Genomic DNA, 23639 nt, shown 5'->3' with positions numbered 1-23639 from the left:
GAAATTGCTCAGTTCTGCCTCCAGGACAAGACTCATGAAAGATGTCAACCTGCGGAAAATGTATGAGAGTAAAAATAAAAATTTTCTTTAGGAATGTAGTGGAGTAAAAGTAAGCAAAAATATAAATAGTAAAGTACACTAAATGACCTAAGTAGTACTTCAACGTATTTTTATTTGGTTACTTTACACCACTGCTACTTAGGTAACCAGTCTTCTAGAACCTGTGACCACCACAAGTAGCCTGGTCTCAGATCTGTTTGTGCACTTGGCTGCCAACTCCGATGTTGTCATTGTCAAGCCAAACATTTGGCATAACAATGAGTGAAAAGGAGTTGGCATGATAGCACAGCCAACACCAAAAGGGAAAGGAGCTCAAAACCTAAATGGAACTTGGCTGAAAGTGGGCTAAAATCCATGACATATTTGTATTTCCTATGTGATCCCTAACTATGCCATGGTTCTTTTACTATTCCAGACCTTCAAATCAAAGTTTGTCACATACACAGATTAGCAGATGTTAAAGCAGGTGCAGTGAAATTCTTGCGTTTCTAGCTCCAACAATTCAGTACATGTCTAACAGTACAATACTAATATACAAATAATCCCAAGAAAGAAAAAAAGAAGAAACAAGAAGTTAAGAAATATCAGAACGAGCAATGTCAGAGTCCTGAGTATAAATATGTGGTGTGTATGGACAATATACACAGTGTACAAGAACATTAAGAACACCATCCTAATATTGAGTTGCATGGGATGCTGGCCCATGTTGACTCCAATGCTTCCCACAGTTGTGTGAAGTTGACTAGATGTCTTTCGGGTGGTCGACGATTCTTGATACACACGGGAAACTGTTGAGCGTGAAAAACCTAGCAGCGTTGCAGTTCTTGACAAACCGGTGCACCTGGCACCTACTACCATACCCTGTTCAAAGGCGCTTAAAGCTGTTTTTCAGTCTCTCGGTCCCAGCTTTGATGCACCTGTACTGTCTCCGCCTTTAATATAGATGGTAGCAGAGTGAACAGGCTGTGGCTCGGGTGGCTGAGGTCCTTGATCTTCTTAGCCTTCCTGTGACACCGGGTGCTGTAGATGTCCTGGAGGGCAGGAAGTTTGCCCCCGGTGATGCATTGGGCTGACCGCACCACCCTCTGGAGAGCCCTGCAGTTGTAGGCGGTGATACAGCCCGACAGAATGGGTCTTAGGGGCCAAGCCGAAACAAGCTGTAGCCTTCTTCTCCAAAGTGTTGATGTGGAGGGACCATTTCAGGTCCTCAGTGATGTGCATGCTAAGGAACTTAAAGCTTTTGACCCTGTCCGCTGCGGCCCTGTGGATGGGGGCGTGCTCTCTCTGCTGTCTCCTGTAGTCCACGATCAGTTCCTTTGTTTTGTTGAGGGAGAGGTTATTTTCCTGGCACCACTCCGCCAGGGCTCTCACTTCCTATCTGTAGGCCGTCTCGTCATTGTTGGTAATCAGGCCTACCAGTTGATGGCAGTGTTGGGAATATTGACTTTGGTAATGCCGTGACCAGTTGCTCCACTGTTACAAGGCAGCAGAGGTTGCCTCAGACTGATCACCTTTCTCAACCCTGGCCCCTGTATGATTTAGTCACTATTCTCTTGTGTAACGGTGCAATGGCATCATCAACAGGCAAGCACTTGCAGAGTGGAGTGAGCATTCTGATAATCGCTGTTTGCAACAAAATAACCAATGAAAGTAGACGCCATATTAAGTTTAGCTTCATATTCACTTTCATTTGTGTGTGAGATGTATCACATGACCCATCATTCTAAGGCTAATGAGCTCTGTTCTAAAGCAATACATTTTGGGGGGATACCCTGTCCATGTGTTACACATTTATTTTGGCTAATCTGTTTGTTTCATACATGTGATGGTTGTTCGAAATCTGAACTCTGAATGGACAGAACATTGTGCTTTTTCTAGAATTAATTGCAGCAAAGGGTGCGCTCGTAAATTTACTTGAGTGTCAGAGTGCGCTCTGGGCTGTTTGTTTATTCAGAGCATTGTCAGATTGTCCGTTAGTAAATTCGAGAGTTTTGCTCTCTGAGCGTTCAGAGCGCACACTGGATGCTCTGGCGGAGGAGTAGAGTTGATTTGAGCATTCCGACCTCAATGGTAGTCTAGCACCCAAGCTAACTGGCTAACGTTGGCTAGCTTGCTAGCTATTTTCAGACACAAATGAGAGAACACCTCATTGATCATTTTACTCGCCCTAGCAGAGTTGGCAATACTGTTTATGTAATCTCGAGGGTTAATGAGTAACTGTGTTACTGGCAACAACTTAATTCAGTTTTTGAGCAGATGTTTACTGACACCTGTCATAACAACCGGGTGCTAGGATGTTTGTAAATTCAATTATTCTTCGCTCTGGTACTCAAACCAGAGTGGTATCCTACGATTGAAGCTAGATCTAATCAGGCTTTTATAAAGATAGCTAGCCTGGGTAGCTGCTAGTGGGCGCTATGGATCTCCACTAGCCCGCTGCCTGAGGAAGACTCTAGTAGTCGAAACAGTTGCGCGTCCTGATGTACTATGCTGACTGCTGCTATGTGTATTCTTTTGTAAATATATTCTGTTAATAGTTTACTAAAGTTTATTGCATCGTACCGGCCGCCTACTCGTCTTTCTTTGGATTACCTGCCATTTAGGGGCCTACCTTCCCACTGCCTTCTTCTGACATGTATAGTTAAAAAGTGTCTATTTAGTGTTGATAATAATAATACTGCCAGAGCCAATAATACATATTTGAAAACAACAACGTTATGCCTACCTGTGTTGATTTTGATCACAGGCATATAGCCTAGGCAGGCTACGGCTGGGAAACTCGAGGATCTGTGTTATGTAGACTAAACAAAAATATAAATAAAACAATTTACTGTTACTGTTAATATAAGGAAATCAGTCAATTGAAATAAATAAATTAGGCCCTAATATATATATTTCACATTACTGGGAATACAGATATCATATATTTTTTTAAATATATGCATCTGTTGGTCACAGATACCTTAAAAAAATGGTAGATCAGAAAACCAGTCAGTATCTGGAGTGACCACCATTTGCCTCATGCAGCGCGACACATCTCCTTCGCATAGAGTTGTTCAGGCTGTTGATTGTGGCCTGTGGAATGTTGTCCCACTCCTCTTCAATGGCTGTGCAAAGTTGCTGGATATTGGTGAGAACTGGAACACGCTGTCGTACACGTCGATCCAGAGCATCCCAAATATGCTCAATGGGTGACATGTCTGGTGAGTATGCAGGCCATGAAAGAACTTCGACATTTTCAGCTTCCAGGAATTGTGTATAGATCCTTGCGACATGGGGCCGTGTATTATCATGCTGAAACATGAGGTGATGGCGGCGGATGAATGGCACGACAATGGGCCTCAAGATCTTGTCACGGTATCTCTGTGCATTCAAATTGCCATCGATAAAATGCAATTGTGTTTGTTGTCCGTACCATAACCCCACCGCCACCATGGGGCACTCTGTTCACAACGTTGACATCAGCAAACCGCTCGCCCACATGACACCATACACGCTGTCTGCCATCTGCCCGGTACAGTTGAAACCGGCATTCATCTGTGAAGAGCACACTTCTCCAGCGTGCCAGTGGCCATCGAAGGTGAGCATTTGCCCACTGAAGTCGGTTACGACGCCAAACTGCAGTCAAGTCAAGACCCTGGTGAGGACGACGAGCATGCAGATGAGCTTACCTGAGATGGTTTCTGACAGTTTGGGCAGAATTACTTCAGTTGTGCAAACCCACAGTTTCTTCAGCTGTCCAGGTGGCTGGACTCAGACGATCCCGCAGGTGAAGAAGCCGGATGTGGAGGTCTTGTGCTGCCGTGGTTACACGTGGTCTGCGGTTGTGAGGCTGGTTGGATGTACTGCCAAATTCTCTAAAACAACCTAGGAGGCAGCTTATGGTAGAGAAATTAACATTACATTCTCTGGCAACAGCTTTGGTGGACATTCCTGCAGTCAGCATGCCAATTGCACGCTTCCTCAAAACTTGAGACATCCATGGCATTGTGTTGTGTGACAAAACTGCACATTTGGGTGGCCTTTTATTGTCCCCAGCACAAGGTGCACCTGTAATGATCATGCTGTTTAATCAGCTTCTTGATATGCCACACCTGTCAGGTGGATGGATTATCTTGGCAAAGGAGAAATGCTCACTAAAATGGGACAAGTAAGTCAGTGGCGTCAGTTCTGCTAAACCTAGGGTATGGCAAAGTGGGGTGGGTGATATTTATGTTGTGTATATGTATATGTTGAAGCTCATTTCTACACTTTAAAAACTCAAATGGTTTTTGGAGAAGAGCAAAAATAAACGACCCCAGACATTAATTATCACCTTAATATTCGTTTTAAAGGTCTGTGGACAATCTCAACCTCATCATAAATTGTAATTTACTTGTGGAACGGCACATACGGTGCAACATGAAATAGATGCATAATACTCGCTATCAAGTCACAAGGCCGCAGTGGCGACCTGTCATTCATGTTTTGTGCCCCACCTAGCTAGCCCCACCTTTTTTGTTGCCTGTTTTGCATGTTATTTTGGCATTATGCGTCACATATCAGTTTGCAAACAATGTAAAAAAATATATATATTACAAAATGTTGAGTTAATAAAGCCGCATACAATCATGGTCTCTTTTTTTCTTTCTTGAGTAAGGCAGCTCCAAAATGCAGGTGTTTCAGCCTAGCTCAGTGCTTTCTGTGGTGGAGGGGCAGCCAGCGGAAAATACAGAGCGTAGGGGTTGGTAATCTTATCTAGTTGCGCCGTGATTGGCTCAGTGTTGGACATTACCTCACTGCAAAATCTACAGGGAGAGCTAGAAAGTTCAAGCCCCCTTATAATATGCCATTTAGCAGACGCTTTTATCCAAAGCGACATACAGTCATGTGCGCATGCATTTTTACGTATGGTGCTGCCATAGATTTACATTAGAAGTGCCCATCCAAGAAGGCTCAATGTCAATGGCCACAGATAAAATTACGTCAAATCACGTTATATCTACCGGTAGCTTTGATTGGACTGATTATATCAACATCATACTTTCAAAATCTTAGCTGGCAAGCTAGACAAGCAGTCATCATCATGAATCACGTCGACAATCTACTGGCAAATCCTTTTCAATCCTTGTCATATGAAGATAAATTATAGATAAAACGTATCAGTGCTCATCGGCCATTGGACAAGAACATTACACAACAAGTTGGAAATTGCAAATTCAACAAATGAGTGGTTTGGAAGGAATCAGTGGCTAACTGCAAGTGTTGCAAAGCAATCACTATTTTGCTTCCCCTGCCTGCTATTCGGTGGAGAGGGTGTGTGGTCCAAGTCTGGGTTTAAGGGTCTCTTTTCCAAGCTTAAAAGGATAAACATTCACACGCAACACCATCGGCCAGAAAAGGTTGAATACATTGGCCTCTTATCCGCTCATAATTTCCTTATGCCATAGTTTGTACATCTCAATTGTCAGTAGAAACCACATTTGTTTAAGCAAGTCAGCCATATCAGCTATGTTTCTTAAAAAGGCAGTAAATGAGGCTGAATGAACTGTTTAGCTGCCAAACAAGTCTCCGCTGCTAGCCAGGTGTAGCGGTGGTAAGGATTCACTCCATGGTGCTGAAAAGAAAGCTCTGCTGTTGGGACAGCTTTATGTAGGCCCTAACAGTTTGTGGGAACCATTTGCAGTGGTGGAAAAAGTACCGAATTGTCATATTTAAATAAAAGTAAAGATACCTTAATAGAAAATGACTCAAGTAAAAGTGAAAGTCACCCAGTAAAATACTACTTGAGAAAAAGTCTAAAAGTATTTGGTTTTAAATATACTTCAGTATCAAAAGTAAATGTAATTGCTAAAATATACTTAAGTATCAAAAGTAAAAATACAATTCCTTATATTAAGCAAACGGATAGCCAGGGGCACACTCCAACACTCAGACATAATTTACAAACAAAGCATTTGTGTTTAGTGAGTCCGCCAGATCAGATGCAGTAGGGATGTACAGGGATTTTCTCTTTTAAGTGCGTGAATTGGACAATTTTCCTGTCAAAATGTAACGAGTACTTTTGGATGTCAGGGAAAATGTATGGAGTAGAAAGTACATTATTTTATTCAGGAATGTACTGGATTAAAAGTTGTCAAATATACATTGTAGAATAATAGTGAAGACATCAAAACTATGAAATAACACATATGGAATCATGTAGTAACCAAAAAAGTGTTTACAATATATTTTATATTTGAGATTCTTCAAATAGCTTTGCACACTCTTGGCATTCTCTCAACCAGCTTCATGAGGTAGTCACCTGGAATGCATTTCAATTAACAGGTGTGCCTTCTTAAAAGTTAATTTGTGGAATTTATTACCTTCTTAATGCTTTTGAGCCAATCAGTTGTGTTGTGACAAGGTAGGGGGGGTATACAGAAGATAGCCCTATTTGGTAAAAGACCAAGTCCATATTATGGCAAGAACAGCACAAATAAGCAAAGAGAAATTACAGTCCATCGTTACTTTAAGACATGAAGGTCAGTCAATACGGAAAATGTCAAGAACTTTGAAAGTAAAGCTCGCCACCATTGGACTCTGGAGCAGTGGAAACGCGTTCTCTGGAGTGATGAATCACGCTTCACCATCTGGCAGTCCGACGGACTAATCTGGGTTTGGCGGATGCCAGGAGAGTGTTACCTGCCCCAATGAATAGTGCCAACTGTAAAGTTTGGTGGAAGAGGAATAATGGTCTGGGGCTGTTTTTCATGGTTCGGGCTAGGCACCTTAGTTCCAGTGAAGGGAAATCTTAACGCTACAGCATACAATGACATTCTAGACGATTCTGTGCTTCCATATTTGTGGCAACAGTTTGGGGAAGGCCCTTTCCTGTTTCAGCATGACAATGCCCTGTGCACAAAGCGAGGTCCATACAGAAATGGTTTGTCGAGATCGGTGTGGAAGAACTTGACTGGCCTGCACAGAGCCCTGACCTCAACCCCATCGAACACCTTTGGAATGAATTGGAACGCCGACTGCGAGCTAGGCCTAATCGCCCAATATCAGTGCCTGACCTCACTAATGCTCTTGTGGCTGAATGGAAGCAAGTCCCCGCAGCAATGTTCCAACATCTAGTGGAAAGCCTTCCCATAAGATTCGAGGCTGTTACAGCAGCAAAGTGGGGACCAACTCCATATTAATGCCCATGATTTTGGAATGAGATGTTCGACAAGCAGGTGTCCACATACTTTTGGTAATGTAGTGTATGTTGTCTTCTCACACTATTCAAACCCCACAATCAACAAACAGCTTATGAAGCTCTCTTAGCCTATAGATCACATATTGCAAACAAATAATCTGAACTAAAAACTCCACATTTTGGAATTTCTGTGCATCCTTGACAATCTTTAATCAATATCCAAAAATAGCACACATTTCTTTCCGCGAACCTGCACATCATCATCTTTTTTGTGTCACCAATGTGAGGGTTTATGGCAGGGTAAACAGTGTTGCAGTAGTCTAGTGTGTGGGGTGCGGGAATAATGACAAGCGAACCTGGGGGAGCTTTGCGTTCACATTGTCCTAAAAAAGGGAACTGGAACGCGGAATTCAAGCGAACTGAACTCAGACAACCTCTCGAGATGGTCTCAGTTTGGTTCGCTTTGAGGGGTCTGAGTTCCTTTGGAGTGTTCACACTGCACAAACAATTCAGCAAACTGCACTGCGTTCACAAAAATTGTCTGAAAGGGACCAAGTGTGAAAGTGAGACAAAAGGGCTAAGGCTGGCAGCTGCTCTCTGAGCGATGCTCCGCATGGTCCTAAAGCTAGACACAGTAAGGCCAGCACCCAGTACACTAAACAGCCGTTGCATTTTAATCGGCATTGGAATGATTTTATTCTACTTTTTTGTTGTTGCCTACTTTACATTTTTGGTCATGAGCTATTGGTATGGAGACTGCCATACCCTGCCATACCCAACTGACACCCCTGAATTAAGTTGGCATAGGGTACGCTACGCAGTGTATGTGAATTGACACTACTCTTCTACTCAAATTGACAACTTTGACAATCTTTCTGATTTGGGCTTTACAGGCATCACCAGCATATGTAAATAAAGTGAAAGTGCTGCTTTTGTGATTGGACAGTGAGCATTCTAGGAGTTGTTCTTGACCCTGTTTTACACTGGCTATTTTAGCACTGTTTTTGAGGCTAACCCCAAAAAGTTGGTGCTAACCTTGCTCTGGACCAGGGCCAGCTAGCCTTGGGCTAAGGTTGGTGCTAGCCCACTTTAGATCATGCAAGTGTGAACACTCGCTTAGACCCGGGCTAAAATCTTCCTTAGCCCAGGGCTAAGGAGGCTCTTGAGACATCTTTAGATGAAGGGTGGTGATGGCTGAGCTATCTTCGAGGTTGAGACATTTCACAACATCACAACATCTTTCTGATCCCCCATGAACTGCATGGGCAACAAACAGAGTAACAACAACATGCATTTAGAGATTTAACTACATCTGGGGGTTTTTACTTGTAGGCCTCTACTTGCTAGCTAATGACAGTTGTTAGCTAGCTAACTGTCTGCATATGATATCAAATTTAGTGGTGCTAAAACAAGATGTCATTAACATATTTCTTCATATTGACAAAATATTGTTTTGGCTAACATACAGTACATTCGGAAAGTATTCAGACCCCTTGACTTTTTCCACATTTTGTTACGTCACAGCCTTATTCTAAAATGGATTAAATGGGTTTTTTCCCGCATCAATCTACATACAATACCCCATAATGACAAAGCAAAAACAGGTTAAAAAAAAAAAATGATATCACATTTACATAAGTATTCAGACCCTTTACTCAGTACTTTGTTGAAGCACCTTTGGCAGCGATTACCACCTCGAGTCTTCTTGGGTATGACTCTACAAGCTTGGCACACCTGTATTTGGGGAGTTTCTCCCATTCTTCTCTGCAGATCCTCTTAAGCTCTGTCAGGTTGGATGGGGAGCGTTGCTGCACAGCTATTTTCAGGTCTCTCCAGAGATGTTCGGTCGGGTTCAAGTCCGGGCTCTGGCTGGGCCACTCAAGGACATTCAGAGACTTGTCCCGAAGCCACTCCTGCGCTGTCTTGGCTGTGTGCTTAGGGTCGTTGTCCTGTTGGAAGGTGAACCTTTGCCCCAGTCTGAGGTCCTGAGCTCTCTGGAGCAGGTTTTCATCAAGGATCTCTCTGTACTTTGCTCCGTTCATCTTTCCCTTGATCCTGACTAGTCTCCCAGTCTCTGCCGCTGAAAAACATCCCCAAAGTATGATGCTGCCACCACCATGCTTCACTGTAGGGATGCTGCCAGGTTTCCTCCAGATGTGAGGGGCGGCAGGTAGCTTAGTGGGTAAGAGCGTTGTGCCAGTAACCGAAAGGTTGCTGGTTCTAATCCCCGAGCCGACTAGGTGAAAAATCTGTCGATGTGCCCTTAAGCAAGGCACTTAACCCTAATTGCTCCTGTAAGTCGCTCTGGATAAAAGCGTCTGCTAAATGACTAAAATGTAAAATGTAATGTGACACTTGGCATTCAGGCCAAAGAGTTCTATCTTTGTTTCATCAGACCAGAGAATCTTGTTTCTCATGGTCCGACGCCTTTTGACAAACTCCAAGTGGGCTGTCGTGCCTTTTACTGAGGAGTGGCTTCCGTCTGACCACTCTACCATAAAGGCCTGATTGGTGGAGTGCTGCAGAGATGGTTGTCCTTCTGAAAGGTTCTCCCATCTCCACAGAGGAACTCTGGAGCTCTGTCAGAGTGGCCATTAGGTCACCTCCCTGACCAAGGCCCTTCTCCAAGGTACCTTTTCAAATCATGCCCAATAAATTGAATTTACCACGGGTGGACTCAAATCAAGTTGTAGAAACATCACAAGGATGATCAATGGAAACAGGATGTCCCTTCGGTCTCAACGTAGACTTTGATCTGAAGCCATTCTTGTGATTCATGTGATTTTGCTATTCATTGTAAATGTTTGTAGGCCTATGTAACCTAATTGTATCTATGATGGTATACTATCCATTCATTTTTTATATGTTATATTTATATCTGTAAATGAACCTATGATATCAATGATTCAAGCTTAGGTTGAATTAGAGATAGAAATTCACATGACAATAAGGCTGTAAGTCTATGGAGGACTAAAAGTGCCACAATTAAATAAATAAATACACCATTAAATAATTACTTAAATGTGTCATTAATTAATTAAAATTAGAATTAAATACATAAATGTGTAATTAAATGTATCATTAATTAATTCAAATACCGATTCATTTTATGTAAAATACATATATAATTATTTCACTATTTACATTTACATTTCATGATCCTGCATTGCAGTGATTCATGAATTACTTAAAACTGTCAAACTGACCCATCAAAGTCAGTGGGCGGGGCTAACGCGAATCTAGTCTGATCCATTGCTTTGGTCTGAAGTAGAGTAGGCCAACCTGGATAGAGACAATGGAGGATCTCCGTGAACTTTCCAGGGAGTTGGTTAGAGACATTTTAAACTTAGCAGAGGATGTAGAAGCAGGACCTGCTGACATTATCCGGAATTGATTTGTCTTGGCTTGATGCAGAGGGTAACCAATCAGGCGTTAGGTTCCGCCTACCAACTTTTGATGGGTCAGTTTGACAGTTTTAAGTAATTCAGGAAGCACTCCAACGCAGGACCATGAAATGTAAATGTAAATAGTGAAATTATTATATATGTATTTTACATAAAATGAATCGGTATTTGAATTAATTAATGACACATTTAATAACACATTTATGTATTTAATTCTAATTTTAATTAATTAATGACACATTTAAGTAATTATTTAATGGTGTATTTATTTATTTAATTGTGGCACTTTTAGTCCTCCATATAAGTCAAGGGGTCTGAATACTTTCCGAATGCACTGTACATCACTAATTAAAATGCTTTGCTTGCTTACCTCAAATTGAAGAAGAAAAAAAGGTAAATCTTCCAGGCTGCCATTTTTTTAGTCTTGCATCAACTGTCAGAATGTTCCATGAATTTGAAATGTTCAACATTCTGAAATTCTAAACATAAAATGTCTCAAGACATAGCACTATTTTACATTAGTGTCTTGATGTCTTGAAGACACATCAAATGTCTCAAGACATGGCATTGAGTGTCTTGAGACAAAGGCTGTGTCTCAAGACGTCTTCCAACTGTGTCTTCAGGCATGTCTTGAGAAGAAAAGTATCTTGAGACGTCTCAATTGCATCCCTCAAGACGTCTCAAGACAAAGGTGACAGCTGAGTATGTTACTGTTTATCTCTCTTGAGACACAGTAGCAACACACACAGTATACACTTCCTCAAAATAGTCTGAATTAATCCAAGATAAATCAAGAAATCTGCCATTAATTTAGACGTTTTTGCCGAGGTCTTAGACTCGCAATTTTACATCTAACTAAGATGTTTGGTGCAGTATTTCTCAAGTAAAAAAATATGCATATAAACTAGTCATCTCTCGTTGAATGACAAACACTTAATTGAATAATCCCATCCATAGTTCCCACTCCTACAAAGCGTAGTACTGTTGACCAATCCCAGACGAAGGGGCGTAGACTTCGATTTGCCCCCAACAAAAAAAAAGTGTGCTCGAACAGCTGGAGAAAATAACTGCCCAATACCTAAATGAACAAAAATGTTCTCATAATATATGCGCAAACTGTTTCGACTGGGAAGCATGCGACAGGCTTTAGCCTACCCCGGAGCAGGTTAGTTCTGAAGGATTCGTTGCCATAGAAATGTATCTGGCTAAAAGATTAGCCACTTTCGTATGAGCGGGTATCCTGAGTTGAGTCGAACTCAGAGTTGACGAAAGTTACTGGCTAACTCCTCAAACCTGCTTTGAATCGTAAGTATGACGTCAATTACAAATGGTTCGTGAACGCGCACGAGTTTGACGTTTTTGTTGCTGTTTAATTTTACTGCGGCTGCGCGCGGCAGAATGTTGTTGCCGTTGGTGACGCGATTTGTAAAAAAAGAAGGATGGAGAAAATATAAAAATAGAGATGGAGGGGAGCCTTATATTTAGCCTCCGCGGAAGCAAATTTTACTAGGTTAGCTACGCGCGTAGCTATAGTTTGAGTTTCGGAGGCCGGAGTGGAAACTAACGTTAGCTAGTCAACCTCACCTATGTGATCGTCCTTCCTTCCCCGCCGCATGCGGCTACAGTCAGAGCCAGACAACAAAATAGCTAATCGCCATTATATGACCCAGTACCCAGCGTCATTATTGCCCTCCATGTGGGTGAGGGGCTTGTGTGTGTCAGAGTATGGCGAGAAAAACAGTTAGCAGGAAAAGAAAGGCAGGGGAATCCAAGGACCAACAACAGGTAGGCGGAAACAGTCTGGTGTTTCAGGCAAACCTTGGTTAGCCTAGTAACGTTACCATTTTGCGTTGAATGGTTGAGCTATCTAGCTAGCTACTAACTAACAGATTGGAAGTTAGCTAGCTTGATAGCTAATGCCACGCAGCTAAAAAACACATTTGTTTTTGAAAATGTGACCAACTAACGTTAACTGTAGCTTCCTAGACAACTAGTTAGCTACCGGACCGCAATTTGTGTTGCTAAATTAGCTTGTTAGCCAATAATGTCACAGCTAGCTAGCACACTGGCTAGTTAGTTAGCTGACGTTAGTTCGTGTTCTCATTCATGATTTTGTTTGACTGTCCCTCTTTCTTGTTTTTTATGACATGTACCGTTTCCCTAACTTGTTAACAACTGTTTTTAACAACACATTTAGCTAGACTTGTGACGTGTGTTAATGGTTAGGCCTAACGTTAGGCCTACCACACTAGACAAGTATGCACTGCATTAACTATTGGGTTGTAGGGGACGGTGAAAAATATGATTGCATGTCATTCAATAGAGAAGTATACCAGGGTCATTCTGAGAATGGCATGCTATTTCATAAGTGTCAAATAATATGAATTATTGTAGCTAGTTAGGTTAGCTATATCCTATTCGACTTGACTAGGTTGAGGTTAGGTATTATTGTTATTAGGTAGGTAACGTTAAAGGGCAATTCCGCCACTTTCCAACGTCATATTCATAAACTCCACTACCAGTGTCATGAAAACGGCGCGTTTCCATGATATGTGATTTAAAAGATAAGAAGAAATGTCCTAAAAATTGCTTCTCTGTGACACCACAGGGTAGGATTAAAAGTAATAAAAACAGTGATTTTTAAAACCTGCAACAAGTTTCTAGCCAGAGGGAGGGTATTTTCTAGCCCTTGATCATGACTCTGTTCCATTACATTACACAAGTCATTCGAGGAAGGTATCTTTTGTAGGGGGGGGGGGGGGTTTGTTAAAGCTGCACTATGCAGAAAGGCGCGCCCCCCCCCCTCTATCCTGGTTGCAAAAATTATAATTTCAGTTTGTGACAAAACAAGCATGTATAGTGTAGGGAATCATTGTACCATCTTTAACATAACCAATAATATTGTATTTCCAGCTGTTTGAAGCGGGTGTACAAAACTGAAAGTTAAAGATGCAAAATCTAAACTTAAGAACGGTAAGCATATAATTAGCGCACATAGAACGTATCTACCGCTTCTTAGACTTGCTTTCAATGAGAATGACAGATCTATAACTAATTTCTATGTGAATTTGTTCGGGTCGCCAAAAAAGTTGCAGCTTTAAGAGCCGCGGTGCTCGGTCTGAACATTAACATGCATCACTTGTGGTGCGGTTTTGGAATCACAAGGAGCTTATCTTTCATATCGGCAAGAAATAATTGTCAAAAACAAAAGGTTAAATTGATACACCTTTTATAGGGCTAAGGTTCCCACACAGAAGGGGTGGGCGGTATACCGGTATGACGTTGTACCATGATATGGATTTAGCCATATCGTGCATATCATAATAAATTAATGTATGAAATAAGGCGTTTTTGTTTCGTTCAAAGTTTCTGTCGAGTGATACATTGTAGTGGGTTAGTTCAAATTGTTTATTTTACTAAAAACAGCCTTTTTTAGCAAATAAAAAAACTTGAAGCATGGACGTTACACGCAATCTGCCTGCCAATCAAAGTCAACAAACAAGCATGTGCAACTGCAGAGTAAGTGAACATTTAGTGAGGTAAACTACTTTCATTAGCAAAAGTGTCCGAAAATCAAGCATTGAGGATGACTGAAGACAAGGAAAATAACGCTATTGAGGTTGATTTGCAGGACGACAAAGAATTGGTTAGAAAAAAGGGGGCCTCTGCTGTCGTTTGGAACTGGTTTGGCTTTAAGATATCCGACCTCGACCAACAAACAGTACTGTGTAAGTTGTCGACGCATTGTGCTAGCCAAAGGTGGAAACACCAGCAATCTTTTTCACCACCTGAAAACCCTGCATGTGCGTAAATATGAAGAATCTACCAGAATGCGTGCAACAAACCCCCAGAGCAGCGGAGCAAGTCACAAGACATCTTCAAGCCAGACCCGCACTCAGCTGTCACTCAAGGCATCATTCGTTAGTGGTACTCCCTATGACAAGAAGAGCAAGAAGTGGAATGAGATAACGAGTGCAATTACGTATCATATAGCGAAAGACATGGAACCAATTCAAACTGTGGAGAAAGACGGTTTCAGAAAGTTGATTCGAACTCTAGACCCAAGATACGAGATCCTGAGCCGTAAATACTTCAGCAAAACATGTCTGCAAGAACTCTACACAGAATGTCGGGACAGAGTTGCCAACGAAATCCGTAACGCTGCATTCTTCTCTACCACTGCCGACTTATGGTCAAGCCGAAACACAGAGCCATACATTAGCCTCACGATTCATTACATTGATGACAACTGGAAGCTGCAAAGCAAATGCCTTCAGACTTCTTATTTCCCAGACGATCACGCCGGATAAATAATTGCAGCTGGGCTGAGGGAGGCACTTTCATCCTGGCGCTTGAAAGAGTCGCGTCAAGTATGTATGACTACCGACAGCGGATCGAACATGGTCAAAGCATTGGAGCTGAACAAATGGAGAAGACCAGGATGTTTCGGACACAGGCTACACATTGCTATTGGTAAGTTTCAACGTCCAAAACACACAGAGCTAGGTAGAAAAATAACCTCACTTAAAAACAACAACGTAAAATGCAGAATAACTATTGTATTCCTTATCTCCTCTGTTTAAAGTTAGAGCTGACTACACTGCCTGATCCTTCTTAGACATTAAGCCGGATATATGTACAGCTATGCAAATCTAGAATATTTGTAATTTGTAAATGTGTGCAATATCCAAACATTACATGGATTACATTGCTTTTATTTATAATTGATACATTAGCCAATTGTTTAAATATATGAATCTATCCTCTCGCTTTCAATAATAAATAGCCTACTCAATAAATGATCCCGATTTCTAAAGCAACATAGCTCTCTTATTCACAAGTTGTTTATAAATCTATAGATGGATTACATTTGTAATCATGTCCCGTGTCCATGCTGTTAATTATTGTAATTACAGCAGATGCGATGTTATTTCTATTGAATAATTGTGATTCATATGTAACTATTTTTCACCTTTTTTATTTTGCAGAGAGGAGTGTCCAAAACGAACCTCGGGTTTCCCGGGCCACAGGAGTGTGCAAGAAAGTGGTCAGCACATGTTCCTATAGTTGGAAGAAGCAGAAGGCCCTGACGAGTGCACAGGATAAACTGAGCCTGCCCCTCCACGAGCTCATCACGGAATCCCTGACAAGGTTGGGATCTCGACTGCAGATGATGGAAAGAGTCCTGGAGCAGGAAAAGGCCATCACACAAGTCCTGGCAGCAGGCAAAAAACACAGCACCTTGCACCCTCCTGGCAAGACATTGAGGTCTTTGAATCTATCACGGCAGCACTTAAGCCCCTCCAGGATTTCACAGATGCCCTGTCAGGAGAGACATACGTGAGTGTGTCCTATCTGAAGTCGGTCCTACATTTGTTCAAGACGGAGGTTCTGAAATCAAATGAGGGCGAAGCCAAACTGACCGGAGAGATTAAGATGAGGGTCCTCAATTACCTGAATGACAAATACACCGACCCTGAAACAGATGAGCTGCTCACCATGGCTACCTTTCCGGACCCAAGGTTCAAGACCACCTACATGACCAATGAGAAGCTGGTGGAGGTGAAGGCGAGAGCTGCCTCCGAGACAGAAGCCCTCCTGGTAGGAAACACAGCCGTGGGAGACTTCTCTTTTGAAGAGGACCAGAGTGAGAGAGATAAAGAAGTTGCCACTGCTCCACAATCAGCAAAGAAGTCCAAGAAGAATCTTGGGAGCTTCTTTAAGAAAACCAGTAGTGCACCTGCCTTAAGAACCCAGAGACAGGTCATTGAGCAAGAGCTGGACAGCTACACTCTGATGATGGCAGCAGACAGTGAGGCTGATCCTTTGGAGTGGTGGCGAGTTCACGCATCCAACTTCCCACAATTGAGTTGTCTGACAAATAAATACTTATGCATCCCTGCCACAAGTTCGCCCTCTGAGAGAGCATTTAGCACTGGGGGCAATGTGGTCACATGCCACAGGGCAACTGAAGCCAGAAACTGTCAATAGGCTGGTGTTCCTGGCACGGAACTTGTGAAGAGGGAGGCAGTGAATTGTTACATGCTTAACTGAGAAACATACAGACTGTCTGGTTAATGCTTGAAGTTAATTTGAAAAGGTTTACAACTTGAATTCATAATGACTGGCGTTATATGAAAAAAGACTGCACTTCTTATATTTGGCAGGAAAATGTTTTCATCCTGAGTACTTTAGATATTTTTTTATAAAATGTTACTGCATATTTATTTAACTCACATACCTTTGTTTCATGTTTGCACAGGTTTACCACAGAAATAAAACAAATGCTAATAAAAAAAACGTGCAATGCCCCCTTTCTGTTTCCAAAAGGTTAAAAGCAATATTTAGTAATTTATTAACTTTGAAGGGCTCATAAAATGTTAAAACCTATTAATTTTTTTTACAGTATATCGTGATATTATATCATTATCGTCTGGACAGTGGAAAATATTGTGATATGAATTTTTGTTCATATCACCCACCCCTACCACACAGCCATATTTCCATGCTACGGCTCTTGTTTACGGAAGACAGTGGACTACTTGTGCTAATTAGCTATCTGTGTCTCCGAACACCTGTGTGTAAACGGAAGACAGAGGCAACAAACGTGTTGTCATTGAAAGATACTGTTGGCTGCAACTGTGTTAAAACAATGTACCGTAAGTGTGTATTTTGCATTTGTGAAATTATTTTGTCATATGAAAGTAGAGGGATTTATGTTTCTAGAACCGTACCACAATTAAGAATCGATTCACGTTTAGATGGAGTATTTGGCTGTTTTGTCTTCCAGAGCCAATTCGCCCTTTAAAGCCACTCATTAAGTCCCAAATAAAATTTCACTTTTTTTCTCTGGTTTAATATAAACTACATGACCAAAAGTATGTGGACACCCGCTCGTCGAACATCTCATTCCAAAATCATGGGCATTAATATGGAGTTGGTCCCCACTTTGCCGCTGTAACAGCCTCGACTCTTATGGGAAGGCTTTCCACTAGATGTTGGAACATTGCTGCGGGACTTGCTTCCATTCAGTCACGAGCATTAGTGAGGTCGGGTACTGATGTTAGGCGATTAGGCTTGGCTCGCAGTCGGCTTTCCAATTCATCCAAAAGGTGTTTGTGGGGTTGAGGTAAGGGCTCTGTGCAGGCCAGTTCTAACGCACCGATCTCGACAAACCATTTACATTTTAGTCATTTAGCAGACGCTCTTATCCAGAGCGACTTGGTTAGTGAGTGCATACATTTTTCATACTTTTACATTTTCGTGTGGTCAGGTGCCACAAAGAGGGACTTAGGAAAATTGCAATTGGCTCAAAACAGGGCAGCACGGCTGGCCCTTGGATGTACACAGAGAGCAAACATTAATATGCATGTCAATCTCTCCTGGCTCAAAGTGGAGGAGAGATTGACTTCTTAACTGCCTGATTGTGAGAGGTGTTGAGATGTTGAAAGCACCGAGCTGTCTGTTTGAACGACTGGCACACAGCTCAGACACCCATCTTTACAGTCCACAAGTCCAGAACAGACTATGGGAGGCGCACAGTACTACATAGAGCTATGGCTACATGGAACTCTATTCCACATCAGGTAACTGATGCAAGCAGTAGAATCAGATTTTAAAAAACAGATAAAAATACACCTTATGGAATAGCGGGGACTGTAAAGCAACACAAACATAGACACATGCATACACACACATGATAACATACACTCTATACACACACGTACACATGGATTTTGTGTTGTAGATGTGTGGTAGGGGCCTGAGGGCACACACTTAGTGTGCTGTGAAATCTGTTATGAATGTATTGTAATGTTTTTTTAAATGTATAACTGCCTTAATTTTGCTGGACCCCAGGAAGAGTAGCTGCTGCAATGGGGATCCATAATAAATACAAATATGCATTGGGTGCATAACGCATTAGGGCGTCCACTCACGGTGCTCAAAATCACATTTAGATTATTTTAATTCATTTTAACAGAATAGAAATTAGCCTTAAAAGTTGTAATAAAATAAAGTAGAATGATATTCTACCAACATGACAGGTTGTATTGAAAAGTTGCGCCTTTATCTTCGGGTTATTAATTATAAATTAATATCATTTAAAAAAAGAAACATTTAACCTAGAAGAACAAGTTGCCTACACAGTAATGAAACACAACTATTTGTATAATAAAATTTGCGAACAACCTGTCCTATAGGCTATTTGTATGATAAAAATAAATAAAAAAAACACAGCTGTCTGCAAAAAACAACCTAGGCCGCTCTATTTTTTATTTAGCCTAGGCATGAACATTTTAATTAGGCCTAATAAATAACAAAACATGTCTGTCTACGAACACCAGGGCAGGCCTCCCCACACCCCATTCCCGCTGCGATTCAGCACCACTGCAGTGGAAAGAGGTCACTTTAGGCATCCATAAAATAAATAAATTATCAAACTGATATTGGACAATCAAATTCGATATATAAATAAACAAAATGTATTAAGGCTGGTTCATTTGAGACGAGGCCATGCATTCATGAAAGCACTTTTTTCCGAAGCTCAGATGATATCGCACACTTTTTACAGTTCCACTTGATGATGTGAATAAATGTTTATTGTATACATGACACAGGGGCGGCATATGTTGAGATTGCCTAGGGCGGCATCAGAATTGCTAGGACCAAGCCTGACGAACACAATAATTAGCCTCTAATTTACTTGCGTTTGCGGCGGACCTTGGCTTTTTCAAAGTGAGCTGCTACTGTTGGGAAGTCAAAACTCCTTGGAGCCGCTTGCGATGCGTATCAGCCTCGTTATTTTGTCCTCAAGAAGGCACAATCTTGAGGCCTTCTTTACTCTGTTTTGGAGAAAGAATCCCCTCTCAGCGGGCACACTGGAAACGGGGATAATCAAAACAATCTTTGCCAATTTTGCCCAGTCAGGGTACACTTAGCTGAAGTCCCTTATGAGGACTTTGCGTCTTTTGCATGAGTCAAAATAGAAACACACACACCGACACTAATTTCCAGGCAGCTTGAGGATTTATTAGCTTATGAAATATATTTGCCTTTGAAGTTGGAGCACATCAACTGGTATTTCCAGAAATTAATAAAAAGCATTATTTTGCAATGGATTTTTATTTTCTTCTCCTGGACAATTTGGCTGGCAGCAATTTTATTTAATGGCTTTTTAAAAACCAATATCGTTGCGTGTTCATCTGTTTGGCGTGCCTGTGTGTATGGATCCTGCCTTTTATAAAGTGTCTCTGAAGGTGTGTGTGTGCTTAAATCCTGACATAGTTGGCTCCTTGTATCTGGGTCAGTGAGCTGGGAGTGATGACCATAGTCCTCAAGGGGATGAGTGCACTGTGCATGGAAGGAAGAGAGTGCAGCGGGATGGAGGGGGTCAAGATTGTAAGGAGGGATTAAGACTGGGCCGAGGAAAGGGTTCCGTTTTTTATTTTTCAAACGTGAGAAAGCGGAGAGGGCAAATGTACCGCATTAAGTTGATTTCTTATATTAAAAAGAAACCTAACCTAGGCTGTAGCCTAATTCCTTCCACTTCCCTGATCATCTTCTGAGAGCTGAGCTAGGGCCTATTGGTGTGTTCAAGACATCTTCGAACGCTGAAGAAAACTAGCTCAGACTGGGAAAAATCGTAACGTCAGTGATCTTCAGGTCTGAGAAGTCGGACCTCAAGGATCATGCTGAGTTTCCGACTTGTAATTCCGATTTTTCCCAGTCTGAGCTTGTTTATTTCAGAGTTCCCAGTAGGGGTGTGAACGTTAAAACATTTAAACGTAATTGGAATCCTTAAAATCCATATCCGAATTGTTTTATATACAGTACCAGTCAAAAGTTTGGACACACCTACTCATTCAAGGGTTTTTCTTTATACTTTTTAAAAACTATTTTCTACATTGTAGAATAATAGTGAAGACATCAAAACTATGAAATAACACTTATGGAATCATGTAGTAACCAAAAAAGTGTTAAACAAATCAAAATATATTTTATATTTGAGGTTCTTCAAATAGCCACCCTTTGCCTTGATGACAGCTTTGCACACTCTTGGCATTCTCTCAACCAGCTTCATGAGGTAGTCACCTGGAATGCTTTCCCAACTGTCTTGAAGGAGTTACCACATATGCTGAGCACTTGTTGGCTGCTTTTCCTTCACTCTGCGGTCCAACTCATCCCAAACCATCTCAATTGGGTTGAGGTGTGGTGATTGTGGAGGCCAGGTCATCTGCTGCATCACTCTCCTTCTTGGTCAAATAGCCCTTACACAGCCTGGAGGTGTGTTTTGGGTCATTGTCCACTTAGTGATAGGCCCACTAAGTGCAAACCAGATGGGATAGCGTATCGCTGCAGAATGCTGTGATAGCCATGCTGGTTAAGTGTGCCTTGAATTCTAAATAAATCACTGACAGTGTCACCAGCGAAGCACCATCACACCTGCTTCATGGTGGGAACCACACATGCGGAGATCATCCGTTCACATACTCTGCGTCTTACAAAGACACAGCGGTTGGAATAAAACATCTCAAATTTGGACTCATCAGACCAAAGGACAGATTTACACCGATCTAATGTCCATTGCTCGTGTATCTTGGCCCAAGCAAGTCTCTTCTTCTTATTAGTGTTCTTTAGTAGTAGTTTCTTTGCAGCAATTGGCCCATGAAGGCCTGATTCACGCAGTCTCCTCTGAACAGTTGATGTTATAATATGATGTTGAGATGTGTCTGTTACTTGAACTCTGCGAAGCATTTATTTTGGCTGCAATTTCTGAGGCTGGTAACTCTAATTAACTTATCCTCTGCAGCAGAGGTAACTCAGGGGCTTCCATTCCTGTAGCGGTCCTCATGAGAGCCAGTTTCATCATAGCGCTTGAGGGTTTCTGCGACTGCACTTGAAGAAACTTTCAAAGTTCTTGAAATGTTCCATATTGACTGACCTTCATGTCTTAAAGTAATGATCTACTGTCATTTCTCTTTGCTTATTTGAGCTGTTCTTGCCATAATATGGACTTGGTCTTTTACCAAATAGGGCTATCTTCTGTATACCCCCCCCCCCCCCCCCCCACCATGTCACAATACAACTGATTGGCTCAAATGCATTAAAAAGGAAAGGATTTGTGGAATTTAACTTTTAACAAGGCACACCTGTTAATTTAAATGTATTCCAGGTGACTACCTCATGAAGCTGGTTGAGAGAATGCCAAGAGTGCGCAAAGCTGTCATCAAGGCAAAGGGTGGCTATTTGAAGAATCTCAAATATATTTTGATTTGTTTAACACTTTTTTTTTGGTTACTACATGATTCCAAATGTGTTATTTCATAGTTTTGATGTCTTCACTATTATTCTACAATGTAAATAATAGTAAAAATAATAAAAATAAATAAATAAAAATAATGAAAAACCCTTGACTGAGTAGGTGTGTCCAAAAGTTTGACTGGGTGTGTGTGTATATATATATATATATATATATATATATATATATATATATATATATATATATATATATATATATATATATATATATATATATATATATATATATATATATATACACACACACACACTGCTCAAAAAAATAATACATCCTAGATCTGAATGAATGAAATAATCTGAAATACTTTTTTCTTTACATAGTTGAATGTGCTGACAACAAAATCACACAAAAATTATCAATGGAAATCAAATGTATCAACCCATGGAGGTCTGGATTTGGAGTCACCCTCAAAATTAAAGTGGAAAACCACACTACAGGCTGATCCAACTTTGATGTAATGTCCTTAAAACAAGTCAAAATGAGGCTCAGTAGTGTGTGTGGCTTCCACGTGCCTGTATGACCTCCCTACAACGCCTGGGCATGCTCCTGATGAGGTGGCGGATGGTCTCCTGAGGGATCTCCTCCCAGACCTGGACTAAAGCATCCGCCAACTCCTGGACAGTCTGTGGTGCAACGTGGCGTTGGTGGATGGAGCGAGACATGATGTCCCAGATGTGCTCAATTGGATTCAGGTCTGGGGAACGGGCGGGCCAGTCCATAGCATCAATGCCTTCCTCTTGCAGGAACTGCTGACACACTCCAGCCACATGAGGTCTAGCATTGTCTTGCATTAGGAGGAACCCAGGGCCAACCGCACCAGCATATGGTCTCACAAGGGGTCTGAGGATCTCATCTCGGTACCTAATGGCAGTCAGGCTACCTCTGGCGAGCACATGGAGGGCTGTGCGGCCCCCCAAATAAATGCCACCTCACACCATGACTGACCCACCGCCAAACTGGTCATGTTGGAGGATGTTGCAGGCAGCAGAACGTTCTCCACGGCGTCTCCAGATTCTGTCGCGTCTGTCACGTGCTCAGTGTGAACCTGCTTTCATCTGTGAAGAGCACAGGGCGCCAGTGGCGAATTTGCCAATCTTGGTGTTCTCTGGCAAATGCCAAACGTCCTGCACGGTGTTGGGCTGTAAGCACAACCTCCACCTGTGGACGTCGGGCCCTCATACCACCTTCATGGAGTCTGTTTCTGACAGTTTGAGCAGACACGTGCACATTTGTGGCCTGCTGGAGGTCATTTTGCAGGGCTCTGCCAGTGCTCCTCCTGCTCCTCCTTGCACAAAGGCGGAGGTAGCAGTCCTGCTGCTGGGTTGTTGCCCTCCTACGGCCTCCTCCACGTCTCCTGATGTACTGGCCTGTCTCCTGGTAGCGCCTCCATGCTCTGGACACTACGCTGACAGACACAGCAAACCTTCTTGCCACAGCTCGCATTGATGTGCCATCCTGGATGAGCTGCACTACCTGAGCCACTTGTATGGGTTGTAGACTCCGTCTCATGCTACCACTGGAGTGAAAGCACCGCCAGCATTCAAAAGTGACCAAAACATCAGCCAGGAAGCATAGGAACTGAGAAGTGGTCTGTGGTCACCACCTGCAAAACCAGTCCTTTATTGGGGGTGTCTTGCTAATTGCCTATAATTTCCACCTGTTGTCTATTCCATTTGCACAACAGCATGTGAAA

At 42.0% G+C, this 23639-nt stretch overlaps 1 protein-coding gene across 2 annotated transcripts in view; it reads left to right on the top strand.

Moving 5' to 3' along the window:
- Positions 1-12021: 12021 nt before the first annotated feature.
- The window catches only part of LOC311138534 (DDB1- and CUL4-associated factor 12-like), a 38082-nt gene continuing 26464 nt past the window's right edge, over positions 12022-23639 (top strand). For both annotated transcript variants that reach the window (XM_084173249.1, XM_084173248.1), the window contains exon 1: positions 12022-12411. In XM_084173249.1, coding sequence (XP_084029375.1) covers positions 12352-12411 — 60 coding nt within the window. In that variant the 5' untranslated portion in view covers positions 12022-12351. The remainder of the gene's footprint in view (positions 12412-23639) is intronic.

This window comes from Coregonus lavaretus, assembly GCF_964263955.1.
Source record: "Coregonus lavaretus genome assembly, chromosome: 12".
NCBI classification, from domain to species: Eukaryota; Metazoa; Chordata; class Actinopteri; order Salmoniformes; family Salmonidae; genus Coregonus; species Coregonus lavaretus.
The sequence above is the reverse complement of the archived record's forward strand: the minus strand, read 5'-3'. Positions and strand labels throughout refer to the sequence as shown.